The 14866-nt window shown below is 36.1% G+C and overlaps 3 protein-coding genes across 3 annotated transcripts; 2 read left to right on the top strand and 1 right to left on the bottom strand.

Annotated features, from left to right (window-relative positions):
• Positions 1-33: 33 nt before the first annotated feature.
• On the top strand, positions 34-3379 carry LOC145602734 (PKS-NRPS hybrid synthetase cheA-like). Its single transcript, XM_081658901.1, has 3 exons — positions 34-108; positions 645-2667; positions 2754-3379. The coding sequence occupies exons 1-3, from the start codon at positions 58-60 to the stop codon at positions 3377-3379; spliced, it is 2700 nt and encodes an 899-aa protein (XP_081515027.1). The 5' UTR covers positions 34-57.
• LOC145602878 (uncharacterized) lies at positions 3331-6466 on the bottom strand. Its single transcript, XM_081659031.1, has 4 exons — positions 6253-6466; positions 4163-4285; positions 3667-4077; positions 3331-3579 (listed from the first exon to the last, which is right to left on the bottom strand). Exons 1-4 carry the CDS (start codon positions 6310-6312, stop codon positions 3457-3459), a joined length of 717 nt encoding a protein of 238 aa, XP_081515157.1. The 5' UTR covers positions 6313-6466; the 3' UTR covers positions 3331-3456.
• A 7563-nt stretch (positions 6467-14029) lies between these two features.
• LOC145602733 (uncharacterized) lies at positions 14030-14866 on the top strand. Its single transcript, XM_081658900.1, has one exon. The coding sequence runs from the start codon at positions 14030-14032 to the stop codon at positions 14864-14866; it is 837 nt and encodes a 278-aa protein (XP_081515026.1).

Genomic DNA, 14866 nt, shown 5'->3' with positions numbered 1-14866 from the left:
CCACCACCACCACCACCGCCACCACCGCCAGCACCACCACTATCGCCACCCGGTTACATGTCGGAGGCGGAAAGCAGGGTGTCCACCCCGCCGGACCCACTTGGTGAGGTAAATTTTTAATTTTTCTCGCCGAAAATGTACAAAACCGCCCGAAAAAACCGGTTTGACCATGGTCAAAACGCCCAGGAAAAGCGATTTGACCATGGTCAAACCGCCTAGGACAACCGGTTTACCGTGGTCAAAACGGGTTTTCTAGGCGGTTTGACTATGGTCAAACCGCTTTTTCTGGGCGTTTTGACCATGGTCAAACCGCTTTTCCTGGGCGTTTTGACCATGGTCAAACCGGTTTTCTAGGGCGGTTTTGTATTTTTTTTTAAAAAAAAATCTTTGCTTTAATTACTATTACTATTATTATTATTTCTATTATTATTATTATTACTATTATTATTATTACTATTATTATTATTATTTCTAATATTTTTATTATTATTATTTCTATTATTATTGTTATTATTTCTACTACTATTATTGTTATTTTTATGATAAGTAGAATTAAGTTGTGATCATTGTTGTGATTATTATGTTTTTTATTTCCATTATTATCATGGTTATTATGCTAAATTTCATGTTATTTCTTTGTTTAGGCGTCATTGCCGGATTATGGGGGTGATGGAGTTGACTACAGTGCAGTCTTTATAACGTCAACGATGTTCCCAACTTTTGAAGAGGCCTTTGAATGGGCTCAAAACATCTCTATTGGTTGCGGCTTTTTCCTTACAAAGTCTTCGTATAAGACACAACGAGATGGTCGGCCGGTCAAGTATCTGAAGTGCGATCGTGCCCATAGAAATACAGCCGAAGACAGGGATATGGAGAATGTTGTACGAAAAAACACAAAAAGAAAGGGTATCAAATGTCCTTTTCGGATCAAGATCACATGTGTGGTAGATGATCTTGGGTGGCAAATAATTCCTGTATCTGGTTTGCATGGCATGCACAACCACCCTATGATGGTTTATCGAGAGGGTCATAGACAAGTGAGTGGTTTAAGTCCGGCTGCGAAGCAATTGGTTCGACAAATGAGTTCAGCATGTGCAAAACCTAGTAACATAATGGCAGCTGTGAAAGATGCGTATCCCAATGAGAACCCTAACATGAGGCACATCTATAATTTCAGAAGTCGTTTAAGGGTTGATGATAGTGAAGGGAGAGATGTCGTAAACCAGTTTCTTCACTTGGCCAACGAGCACAAGTACGTTAGTTGGGTAGCTGCTGACCCCGACACACGTGTTGTCACCCATGCCTTTATGGCACATCCAGAGATGTCGAATATGTTGCGGACTTATCCACATGTCATAGGGATGGATTCCACATACAAGACAAACAGGTACAACATGGCGTTCTTCGAGATTGTTGGGGTCACACCGACAAACCAAAACTTTTTGATCGGGTATGCTTTAATGAAGACAGAGTCTTATGAGAGTTACAAGTGGGTGTTGGAGAAATTGAAGCTGTATATGGGTTTTGAAGTGACTCCTACTGCGATTCTAACTGATCGAGAGTTGGGACTGTTGAAGGCGGTGAAAGAGGTATTCCCAGACACAGCTCACTTGTTATGTAGATGGCATATCAACAAAGATGTGTTGGCCAAGGTATATCATTTGTGTAAGAAAGATATGGTGTTAGCTGAGAAATTTAGAAATGGGAGGTGGTCAAAACTCATGAATGCAACAACTGAGGCTGAGTATGAATTTGAGTTGCGTCAAATGAGGGATACTTGGGGAAGATCATGGCGTACCGTTGTGGATTATGTGGAAAAAACTTGGCTTGTACACAAGGAGAAGTTTATCTTGGCATGGACGAATCAGGTGTTGCACTTTGGCAACGTGAACACGTGTAGGGTGGAGAGCCAACATTCTGTGCTTAAACAATGGCTCGGTAGTTCCAGAGGGTCGTTGGATTCAATATTCAGTCGTGTGCACCGCGCCACAGAGGGTCTGCTTATTGGAATTCGTCATCATTTGGAGGACTCCAGACGACGAATTGGAGTGGAGTATAGGGGCATGCCGTTGCACAATCTCAGTGGCCATATGTCCTTCCACGGTCTCAAAATTCTGAAGCATGAGGTGACCAGGATGAGAGAGTTATCTGATGATGTGTACGAGCGATGTGGTTGTGCGTTGTTGATGACACACGGCCTACCATGTGCTTGTACCATATATACCTCGATTCAGGGTGGCACGGGTTTATATTTGGATCAGGTCCATCCTTTTTGGAAGACTCTCGTCATTGGGGATGGTGTAGGCATTCATACTTTTGCTGATGAGTCGGAACAGGACACTGCACAATTTAGATCCCTAGTTGATGAGGTTCTACAACGCGACCCCGGTTTTGTGCGGAGTGTGAACCGAGTGTTGTTTGCGGAGCTTCACCCTGAAGAAGGAGATTACGAAGAACCTGAGATAAACGAGACAACCAGGGGTCGACCACAAGGCCAGCAGTGGTCTTCGTCTACTAGACGGGATGCAAGTGGGTTCGAGCACATTCCGAGCAGTCTTAGTCGTGGTCGTGCTCGTGGGCGAAGTCGTGGTAGAAGCAGGGGTCGTTCTACATCCAGCTCCGGTCGTGGAATATCAAATGAATCTGTAAACATGAGGACGCCACCTGGTATAAATTGTTATTATTATTAATATTTTTGTACATTACGTAATGAATGGCGAATTGTAATTAATGCGTTGATGATGTATTTACAGGTAATCAGATGAACATCGACGAGTTTTTGTACGTTGATTGGTTTCCAAATGTCATGTTGCCGTATTTGGAAGGATGGGTAGACCCTATCGGTGATGGCAACTGCGGATTTCGTTGTGTTGCAGAATTCTTTTGGGGTAACCAGGAGGAATGGATATTGGCCAGGACTATGATTGCGAATGAGATAACCAGGCATCCTAACGTCTACTCTCACATTTACGGTGATCAATTGGAAAATGAGGTTCGTCGTATCACGTGGACTGGTGGTAGGTGCACAGGCGACCATTGGATGGCAGTGTTTCAAGACTTGTTCCCGATCGCAAATCTGTTCAACGCTGTCATTATGCTATTCGGTACAGGCATTGATGGTGTAGGTGTGTATCCATGCATCACTGTGTTACCGTGGAGTGCCCCGTCCACTTCCACGGGCCCGAGTAGGGAGCTTGCACTACTAACGGTGGGGAACTATCACTACGTGCGGTTGCAAATGTCTCCTAATTTCCCTGTTCCCCCAATAGCCGGATTTTGGTATGACGTTCGTGAATTTAGCGTCCAAGATTGGGACCAACGATATGCAAGTAGGATAGCAACATGGCATAATATTAATAGAAATTCTACTTGTAATTAAAAACGCAATTTAAATTCCAGTTTTAATTAGTTTTTAATTACAATTTTAGTTATAATTAAAAATTACATTAAATTCTATTACATTCTCATCATTGCATCCCACGCCGCAATAAGCTCCTGGGCCTCAACCACTGTTGGGGTGACCTCACCGCCCGTGTCTGCAATGAATCGCCGAATCACATGCATGGAACGACCCATCCACTGCAAAATACAAAGCAAATAATCATAACGTATAATATTTTGTACAATAATAAAATAATACAATGATACACTTCATAAAATACTTACGTAATCAGTGTTCGTCCTCTCTGGAACTGCCGGAGGGGCTAGTTCCGCAGTATCGCAGATAAGCCGAGGATGGGAGTACGTAAAAAACCATGGCAAATAGTCAGGTGAGCATGTGGGAATCTCATCTAGTAGAGGTGGATGGACATGCAAGCCGAGACAGCAGCTCCCAGGACCGAACTTCTTCCATAAGACCTGACCCCGAAAAGTGACGCTGTACGACCGGACATTAGCAGGTCTATACGCCTCGTCAGGGACAAAACCAGGGAGCGGTATCCCCTGCACGTGACCAAGTTGCCGTAAGACCCTGTCTGGGTTATACGGCTCGACGATGTCCCGACACTGTATACAGCCCATGTAAGTGGTCCTCGGGACGTCCTGCGCAGGGGTGAGAGAGTAGGGCCGCCAGTTAACCTGCATATGCAATAACAATAAGAATGTTACGTTACATGACAACACGTTAAACAATATTACACATTTAATAAAACAATAACCATACCTCAGCATCAGTCATCTGATCAAGTCGGGCCCGAAATGATGCGAGTCGGTGCTCATCCCTGGACTGTGCTCTAGTATCCCACATCGAGGCACGAGCCTCACCAGGCTGTACCACCAAAGCTCCCTGACATGGCCGAAAGGATGGGAAGTACTCATATATCCATGCCTGGAGAAGCGTGAGACAACCACCAATGGCCTTACACTCAACACGGGAGGCGATACCCAACTGACGATAAAGGAAAGCAAGTGCAGCTGACCCCCAAGAGTAACGGTCAAGATCGTCAGTAGACTTCTTCAACTCCAAAATGCAGGAGGGAAGAAGGCGGTTACCACTCTTGTCAACGAATAAGGTGCTACCGAAGAGTGTAACAAAGAAAGCCATGAACTGAACGTCGGGAACCCGATCCAACAACTTGCACCGCTCATAAATGGTAGTCACCGCAACAACACCGTTTTCCCAAACTGCTCTTGGTTTCACCAACAGCTCATCCCTACTCAACCCCAGCAACTCCTGAAAATCAGCCTGGAGAGACGCACTGTCGCTGACCATGTCCACCAAGTCCCCGTCAACGGGGATCCCAAGAATGTAAGCGACGTCGTGTAGCATGATGGTCATCTCACCAAAAGGGAGGTGAAAAGTGTTCGTATCCGGCTGCCACCGTTCAACGAACGCAGAGATCAGAGGCCAATCAATGTGGGAATGCATGATAGACGGCAAGTGTCGTAGTCCAGTGACACTAACGCGCTCACGTAAATCAGCACTCAACTCTGTCTCCCACTCCTGCAGCGACTTGCACCACTGAATCCTACTGTGGCACCTCAACGGCTCACGATCCTGTCCGACCCAAATACGTGACGCAATATGAGCCGCGTAGCTGGGAATAAGACTCCCATCAACTGGACCCCCCGGCATCGCCTCCTGAACAAGCCAAGTAGTATCCGCGTCTCGAGCAGCACGAGACCTACGAGTACGGCCAGTGCTCGTACTCGCACTACTAGAAGCCACAAACCTCCCTCCTCTACCTTGCATGACGAAAACCCCTGATGGCGCCTCCTCGTGCTCGCCTCCTGCGAAAGTCGAGGCATCCTCCATGTAGTCATGATCAGGATCATAATCGTACATGTCATCATCCGCCGCTCGAGAAGCTGCCCTCTCCCTCCTAACAGAAGCATCAACACCTCGAGATCGTGTATGTCGAGGACCTGATCCTTCGACATGTGTGAACTCGATGTTTAACCTCCTCATGTTTCGTGGCTGTCATTTAATTAATAAATGTAATTGGTATACGATTCAATAAATTTAATATATATAGAAATATAAATGCAATTACTTTTTTTTATCTAATTTCCTAAATATAATGCTATTAATATATAAACTAAAATTTACCAAATATATTAATTAAACTCAACGTAAAATATAAAACTATATTAGTTGATTATCTAAACATACACCTAATTATTTTAAAATTCAAATACACAAATACATTATTTTATTTCTAAACATAAATTTAATAAAGCTACACATATAAAAAAACAAACATATACAATATCATTTTTTTCCTAAACATATAATTAATAAAGCTAAACATATACGAACATATTATTTAATTTCTTATACATAAAACGTGAACTTAAATTAAACAAATATATATAATTAATATTTTTTTAAATTATACATAAAACGTGAACTTCAAATAAATATTTTTTTTTTTACTAAACAAATATTAAAATTAATCTAAACAATTAATAAACAAATATATTATTAGTATAAATTTAAATTAAAAAAAAATAATAATTTAAATTCCAGTGCTCAAACCGCTCAAGATATCCGGTTTGACCATGGTCAAACCGCCCAGTGAAAACGGTTGACCGTGGCCAAACCGGATTTCCTGGGCGGTTTGACCATGGTTAAAACGACCATGAAATCCGTTTCGACCACGGTCAAACCGCCCAGGGAATCCGGTTTGGCCACGGTCAACCGTTTTCACTGGGCGGTTTGACCATGGTCAAACCGGATATCTTGAGCGATTTGACCATGGGTAAACCGCCTATTTTGGGCGATTCGGTCAAGCGTTAAAAAAAAAACCGAACCTGCTCCTCCGGCACGCCGTCTTCCTCCCTCGACCGTCCGACGTTCTTCGTCCTCGGCATCTTGGCGGTTCTCCGGTGGTGTTTTTGGGTGCTTGTGGTGGTGGTGGTAAGGGGGTTGGGTGTTGGTGAAAGTGGTGGTGGTTTTTTGTTTTTTTGGTTTGAAGGGAGTTGAAGAGAATGGTTTAGGGTAGAGTGGTTCAAGGGTAGAGTGGTAATTTCGTTGTAATTTTGCGGGCATTTTGAGTAATTTGCGGGCGTCAAATAGCAGTTCACAAATGATATTTTACTGCCAATTTTAGACAAAAAAAAAAGGATAATTTTTTCAAAAGTAGTTGTGAAAAATAATATTGTTAAATGTATTAATTAATTAATGAATTAATTTTCTTCAAGAAGTTATTGAAATGAGATCATTCAATCACTCGGGGTTATGATGTGTGTTATGTTATCAAATGATTTTTAAGATTGGAGTATGCTAATGAAATCATCAAAACTAACCTGACGGGAAAAAATGAAATCATCCAATCCATAATTTGATATGCTTGAAGTCTTAAATATGAAATGACTAGACCCAAACCAACCGAGGATTCAAAGTGTTAACTCTACATTACACTCATTTGGCCACTAAAGATTGATCTATTTGACTTTTTACAATATCAAAAAATCTTAGATCATTAATATAAACCAGTTTAATAAGATCCATGTGACTAGTACATTGATAAGAAATCTTACTTCAAATTATTTTCTAGATTTGTCGCAAAAATATATAAAAAATTATTCGTGGATATAAATATTTACCATTTATATGACCAACATGCCAAACGTGTGATTAATCAAATCCAAGTTTTTGAAAAGAATTACTTCGTTATTATTATTATAGTGTGAAAAACTAGATGTCTTCATTTTGAAAATTAAAGCATAAACCAAAAATCATGATTAATAATTGTGTATGATTTGATATTGTATGTTGTACTTTTTTTTCGCTATATATAATGACTTTGGATTATATCAATGTTGTACTAATGTAAATATGTAATGTTGTACTTTATGTTCTACTATGAGGGCTACGATAACTGGCCCAAGAGAGATTAAATCTGGGCTTGACTTGGATATTCATCAGATTCTACAAAAATGGATTTTCATGTAAACTAGCCAATGTCTTAAAGCCTGCCTTTCCTCTTTCCCATTTGCTATCTCCAATATGCATTGTAAATTTGCAATATTCTGAATTTCTGATTACCAATATTACAGTTAGACTACCTTCATTTTGGTTAAGTATGAGGGAGGCCATGGCACAAGGCGTACACCTGCCTAACCAAGGCACGCTGCCAAGACACAAGACATTGCCATATCGGGCATGGGCATAACAAGGGGTGAGCCAAGACATAAATGAGATATTTTTAAACACCCAGTTTTCCTCCTAGGACCCTTTATGAACCCGAAGAAGCAATTCAATACATAATCTTGTCGAGTCTTTAATTGTTTTCCAAATACCAAACTTGAAGACATACTATATACATGAAATTGGACTATTTTCAAAGATTTCAAGACCTGGAGTCGAAAACTTTTAGTGATATTATGGGAGGTATCTTAGAATTATATAATGTTGTTTGGAACCATATATGTCCACTAGTCGGTCACATAAAGTCTGTGGCGACTATGTATCTTAGGTTACATAAACAGTTAAACTGACAGTTTAAATGCAAAATAGGTAGTTCTAATAACTCAAGTTGTCTCTCAAGGTCACACAGGGTCCATAGGAAGCCTTAGGGTCCACAAGCTGCATTCCCATCTCTTTTACTACTGAGTCTATAAGGGTTAAAAATTATTCAAAATCAAAGGATATAATCCATGCTTTTGGAACAATTCTAGATTTTTTTTTTTTTTCAAAATTAAAATGAATGTATAAAGTTTCCTTCAAGATTATTATAGAAACGACCGAACTGGAAAAAGTACGCATCTTTCCCTAGGGAAAAGCCTAGCAAAAGTCGAAGAGCAACATGCATATAGAATGGCCAAATAAAGACCCGAATGGCCAAATAAAGACCCATCAAGATGAATTTACCTTTTAATAAACTTTTTCTCAATTAAGAAACATTGGGATACCAAGTAATTTCTTTATCAAACAACATGTCACTATGAAGCTCAGAGTTCAGACTATGAGGAATAACTTACACCTCCTCTCTTTTTATTTTTTATTTTTTTTTTTGTAAAAAAAGAAAAAAATTCATAATTTAATTAAAGGGTTAGTTGAATTTCATAACTCTCATGCATATAAAAACTTTATATTATAATTACTACTATGGCCTGCTCTTTCCCTAATACAGTAACACTTACCCTAGGGTTGGAATAATTATGCTTTATTTAGTAAGCAGCTTTTGATCATTTTTAGTAAGTCCAATCCCTCCTTTAACATCTTTCCTTTTCCTATTTCTCTTTTTCTGTTCCCTCCACTTAGCTCATTAATTCCATCTCCTTTTTTTTTTTTTTTTAATTAATTTTTTTATTATTATGCCTCAATTTTAAAGTTTATACATGAAGAAAATACAGTACATAAAGTTGTTGGTATGAATTTTTCCTTCTAATTCTGATAGTTAAGCTCTTAATTAACTACTAGCCCTATTTAATTGCTAGTTTATCGTTGATGTCGTCATAATTTTCAATCAACTTATGATCATATCCCATAATATCTTATAGTATAGGTCAAAAATAATACTTGCACAGTACAATTTGTCAATTTTGAGACTATTTTTTTTTTTTTTTTCAAAAATAACTTTTGGTAAAACTGTGATATACCTTGCTATAGTCAATAAAGAAATGAGTTAGAACCGTAAATGACTTATTTATTTATTTTTTTTATTTTTTGACTAATTGCATTGTCCTTAACTATTAATGTTTTCGTAACTCCCTACTGTACCAATTTGATATTCTTGCAAGTAACTAAGGTTTTCATTATAGATAAATCTAAGACAATTTACTTACTAATTAATACAAAAGAAGTGTCTAACCTATTATGGGAAGACACCATGAATATTAGAGGATAGACAACTAGTTAATTAAGCATAGTGTACTCTTATTTATATATTGACAAGTGCCCTCTTACACTAAAATAAATAATTGTATTTATATACAATTTTACTTGGTACTAATATATAATACTCCATATATAATAAAATAAAATAAAACTGTTTTGAAAGCTATGTGATATTAGATAAAATTCAAATCAAACATACGGTAAATTCTTACAGATTATGTTGATTGTTAATAATGTTAAATGGATAGTCTCTTTGATAATTAAGTGACATTTTCTAACAACATTCTAAATTTGAAGAATACGTAATTAACACTAAGTATATATTTCTAGTAAAAGTTAGGTGCCATATTTACCTTACGTGAAGAAAGATCAAAGATTTTAAAGCTTGTTAATGGTAAAAAGTCTATGAGATCGATCATCACATATATTCACACATGACATAATGTATGCCTCCTTTTTCTTCTCCAAACTTTACGTCGCAATAATATCGTAGTTCACTACCAAAAAAAAAAAAAAAGAAATATATTGTTGATTGATCACACGTAGAATTAACATGAAACATTAATACATTATTATTTAATACAATAATGTCGTGATGTTATATCATATGATTTGATAATGTGCTGTCAATGATTGATTGATGTTGATGTGATGGCTAATGTTTAGAAAATTAAGGAAAGATATTCCTCGATTGATTGATGAATACTTTGTATGTTACAACTATAAATCTTATACTGAGTATAAAAAAGCTACTAAAGTCTTATCTAGTTCTAAAACTAATAGAGAAATTAAGTCTTAAACAAAAATCATCAAAATTAAGCTTCCTTAACGTAATACATCACATAATTATGGGCGTAGCGAACATAGGGGTGCGTGAGCTCTCCATAATCTTCTACTTCGTATTACTTTTACTTGTATGGAACTAAAGATAATTCAGATAAATTAAAAGTTTTGGTCTCTAAAAATAATATTTAGTATGTCTTTGATCGATCAAATAAATTGTGTCATACACTAGAAGTTGCTTTAATTTGATTTAGGGCATGTTCATATTTACTGAACTAAGCTGAATTAAACTGAACAGAATTGAACTGATTGAAGCTAAACTGAACTGAGCTGAAATGAATATTTTATGAGAGGGGGAAATTAGGTTTTGAACTGAACTGATTGGAGCTGAATTGAACTAAACTGAACTGAACTAAATTAATTGGAGCTGAATTGAACTGAACTGAAATTAAGTAAATGTGAACAAGCCCTGATGGTAGTAAAAATGATCTCTATTTAATAGGAGATTTCTGCGATCCATATACATACTTTTCCATTTTAAAGATGAGGAGAAACCTAAGGGGTTAAGATGTGTAGTTGAGTCATTCACTTTATAATGAACTACACACCGATCGATTAAGTTTTAATTTTGGTATGTAAAGATAATATAATGACCTAGCTTTTTCTTATAAGACACTTTTAATTGTAGTAGGACCTTATTATTGCCTAATCACATTGCAAAATTAAGTCATGGCTAGCTCCAATATAAAATTTCAAACGTTAAAGAAACGAAACATCTAGATATTTAATTTGACAAAGCATTATGCACTAGTTCGTCCAACGATATGTCCAATCGGTTCAAGGTTTTTTTTTTTTTTTTTTTTCTTTTTACTTTTTTTAAATAAAAAAATTGAATCATCGTAGAAGAAGTATATAGATCAATGCTAATTAAATCTTGTAGGAAAGTAGGATTCCAATTAAGGGTTCATCATTTTTCTTTTTTTTTTTTTTTTTTTTTTTTTTTTTTTTTTTTTTTGGCTAGCATGATAGATCAAACAAACACTGAGATACATAGAAAAACAATCCCATTATAGCTCTTCGATCCATTTATGCTGGGAGGGACTTCATGTAAAACCAATTAGGGTTGTTTTGGGACCGAATTAAGGTTCATTGCGACCAATTTCTAGCATGTTTATGGTTTGTGGTTGATTACCACCATACCGTAGATTGAGTAGTGTGGTAGAGTATGAGTATACTACAACTTAAGATAAAAGGGGTGCAAGAAGTATACTCATACGACTGTAACACTTCAAAATATTATACTCATCTAACTTAAATTTCGTCCAAAAAAAAGGTTATGTTTGGATTAATGCATTTAGGCCCTAAATCCTTATAAAACTATTTTTAATTCTAAAATAAGCAGCTTTGTTCATGTACATATAATTACATCAAATATTTATTAGAAGTATTGCAATCTCTCACATAACATAAATAATAAATGCTGTGTATTGCAAGTCAACCCATAATATAAGACTTATAAGTACTGAATCGTACTAACTTCTTGGAGATGCTGATCACAAACGTAGCACAATGATCAGCGCACATTTTTATTTTTTTTTACTTTTATTTATCTCGAAACTTTTTTATTTTTATTATATAAAGTTCTTCCTGTACTTTTACCTAAAATTACGTAGTATCAACAAAAAATAAAAAATAAAAAAATCCAGATAAAACTAAGAGTTGAATAATTGATCGAATGCGAATGTCACTTGCCAATCATTTCCAAACAGATTATTGTCTTTTCAATAAAACAATGGTACATATATAAGTGTATAAACAAATGTTGAATTTAATCAAATAATAATAACAAAACGTTAAGAAAATGAGACAATAAAGGGAGGAAGGCATGATGGGAAAACAAGTAGTTTATCATAAAGTTGTACTAGGAGTGAAATAAGCTTCATAAATATATAAAAGTTTAAATTAAAAGAAAAAAAATAATTACTCCGTAGTTTAGATCAACAAAATTAGCATTTTTCTGTTCACTTTATTTTCACTTAAGCAAGTTTAGATAAGAGAAATAAGTTCTACTCCGTAATAAGTTTTGATAAAATGAATTTAGAAAGAAAAATACTAATACGACTAGAATAAGTTTTGTTAAGTTTTTTTAGACAGGTACAATGTATAATTAAATTTAAATTAGTTAGGTAATTAGTTAAATAGAATGTACTTTTACCATAGTGAAATAATAAAGTTTTTTTTTTAACTATTTAAATTAGTAGTATGAGTATTAGTAGTGTAATATTATTTTAATTGGTATACATAAATCCTTACTAATAATTCTTTTTGGGCTAAATCCTTTTACTTTTGATTCCCTAGGAAGAAAAATATTTCAAATTAATTACTTAGTTAGGTAAAAACTAACCCTTTAATACATGATCCATACTATGTAATTCGTAAAAAAGTTAATTAATCCATATATGAGACTAGTTTCATTACAATTCACAACATTTTGGTGCGATTCGATCACCTATATCAAATTCAAAGTGGAATGTAGTTACTTAAACTGTTATGCTAAGAAGGTTTATGTATATATTCAGGGGTGAATTATTATTATATAATATTGGATGAATTTGTTACATACAAAGTAATTATTGTATAGGCTAACACGAGGCATGCGTTTTACCTATTTCACCGGTAAGAATTTAGAGTTATTTCTTTTTTCGTCCCCTCAATCTTAATAGTAGCTAGACTCCTTATTAAACGTTACTTGTATTAAACGTGGTGACTTCTCTACCATAGTAAAACTAAAATTTCCAATTCCACTCTTTTTGTACGATTGCTACTATGTATAGCTTTTCTTAATAGTTCCACTTTCCCTAGCTTAATCATTTCTATTTAGTACTTATCACTACCAAAATCCCTTTTTCTTGTACATAATTTATTGTCATAACACAAAACTTTAGTTTTTAACCATCCATTTTTTCACCTCACAAATGTGTTGGGATTTGGGAGAGAAATTTGTGTTAAAGTAATAAAAAGGAGAGGGGCATCCTTGTCTTTTCATAGTGCCATATGCTATGTTTGGCTAACTTGGGATGGAGCAAAATAGGCATGAGTTTCAGTTTCATATTAGTATGACTATTATGGTTCGTTGCAATATATTTGTATTGACACTTTTTAATTCATATTCATATTGCATTCATTTCAAATTAATGTAAAGAATTGATTGGAAAATAAGAGAAAAATGAAAATATAGTGTAACCTTGCAAATAAAAAGCAATACAATAGTAAGGAAACTAAAAATAATGTGCCCATGATACATGACAAAGTCTATTAAGTATATATTGATGAACCACATACAACTTGTTTAAAATTCATTCATAGACACAACTTTAAATCACTTAGTTAACCCTATTATTAATAAAATTAGTCAATTATTTTGTTCGAATTAATTGCATTCAAAACAAAGGATATTCATTATATGTTCGGTGTTACTATCACACATTCACACCTATGTTGTAATTTCACTAGTAATGTGACGGCTAAAACCAACTTGATATTATATACGTTGTAGTACGTATTTCTCACTGGAGAAGCTAAGCGAAGAGATATCATGTGTTGTATCCTACCACTTCTAGTCGGCTACAATCTAATAACATTAATAAAATCATTAAAAAAATAAATAAAATTATACGGACGTTTTCACGTGTCCTTAATATTAGAGGTGCAAAATATAACGAATATATATTTATTTTTGATAACCAGTAAAAGGCTATTGGAGTATACATACGTCAAACCCTAATCATATGTCCTTGAATAGAAAGATCATAATGTGTTGAAATTTATGCATAGGGGGGTAAGGCCACCTTTTTAAGCACTTCATTAAATAGGGTTTGCAATTCATTCTCTCCTCTCTTTTTATTATATTTTCTCATACTCCAAATTAAAATTAAACCTTCATATCATTATTCAATTCTTTTCATGGACATCAACCACATACATAATAAACTCCCCATAAACCCCAACTCCACCTTCATCAATTGGGATAAAGGCCTTAACCTTTCCATGGACATGGATGATGATTATCATCATCATCATCAACATCAACATGACCATCATCATCAACATCATAACCATCATGTTCATCATCCATTTATACATGATAGTAATAATAATCCGGTATGGCAAACCTACCATAATCTTCCTACACCACACTCATCTCAACCCTCCATTCCATCATCATCATCATCATACATCATCAAACAAACAAACATACAAGAACAAATAATATTAGAGGAAGATGAGCATGAGTTTGAGGAAGAAGAGGAGCTAGGAGCTATGAAAGAAATGATGTACCGGATCGCGGTTATGCAACCCGTGGATATTGACCCGGCAGCTATCCGTAAGCCTAAGAGGAGGAATGTTCGGATCAGTAATGACCCGCAAAGCGTGGCGGCCCGACATAGGAGGGAACGGATATCCGAAAAGATTCGGATCCTTCAAAGGTTAGTACCCGGTGGTGTTAAAATGGATACTGCCTCTATGCTTGATGAGGCTATTCGTTATGTTAAGTTTCTTAAGAGACAAATCCGTCAACTTCAATCCGGATCCTCCAATCACCAACCACCACCACCACCACCCGTCCCCACGTTGTCGCCTTCCGATTGGCCACCGCCTCCTCCCTCGGTCTCAGCCTCAGCCTCGCTCTTTAGTCCCTACTCTAGCCCCGGGAGGTCCAAAGTGGTGCTTATTAGGGATAATAATAGTAACGGTAATCATCATCATGAGGGGATGATTTTTCAACACCGAGGTAATTAA

The sequence above is a fragment of the Chenopodium album genome, chromosome 21 (genome assembly GCF_948465745.1).
Source record: "Chenopodium album chromosome 21, dcCheAlbu1.1, whole genome shotgun sequence".
Classification (NCBI taxonomy): domain Eukaryota; kingdom Viridiplantae; phylum Streptophyta; class Magnoliopsida; order Caryophyllales; family Amaranthaceae; genus Chenopodium; species Chenopodium album.
This window is presented reverse-complemented; position numbering and strand designations above follow the sequence as displayed.

What these genes read in the sequence shown, in the direction of transcription:
- LOC145602734 (XM_081658901.1), top strand. Translation starts at nt 58, where the DNA reads ATGTCGGAGGCGGAAAGCAGGGTGTCCACCCCGCCGGACCCACTTGGT. An exon ending in CGCCGGACCCACTTGGTGAG is followed by an intron (nt 109 to 644) that starts GTAAATTTTTAA and finishes TTCTTTGTTTAG; the next exon opens with GCGTCATTGCCGGATTATGG. An exon ending in AAACATGAGGACGCCACCTG is followed by an intron (nt 2,668 to 2,753) that starts GTATAAATTGTT and finishes ATGTATTTACAG; the next exon opens with GTAATCAGATGAACATCGAC.
- LOC145602878 (XM_081659031.1), bottom strand. Translation starts at nt 6,312, where the DNA reads ATGCCGAGGACGAAGAACGTCGGACGGTCGAGGGAGGAAGACGGCGTG. An exon ending in ACGGCGTGCCGGAGGAGCAG is followed by an intron (nt 4,286 to 6,252) that starts GTTCGGTTTTTT and finishes CGGCCATGTCAG; the next exon opens with GGAGCTTTGGTGGTACAGCC. An exon ending in ATCAGATGACTGATGCTGAG is followed by an intron (nt 4,078 to 4,162) that starts GTATGGTTATTG and finishes TTGCATATGCAG; the next exon opens with GTTAACTGGCGGCCCTACTC.
- LOC145602733 (XM_081658900.1), top strand. Translation starts at nt 14,030, where the DNA reads ATGGACATCAACCACATACATAATAAACTCCCCATAAACCCCAACTCC.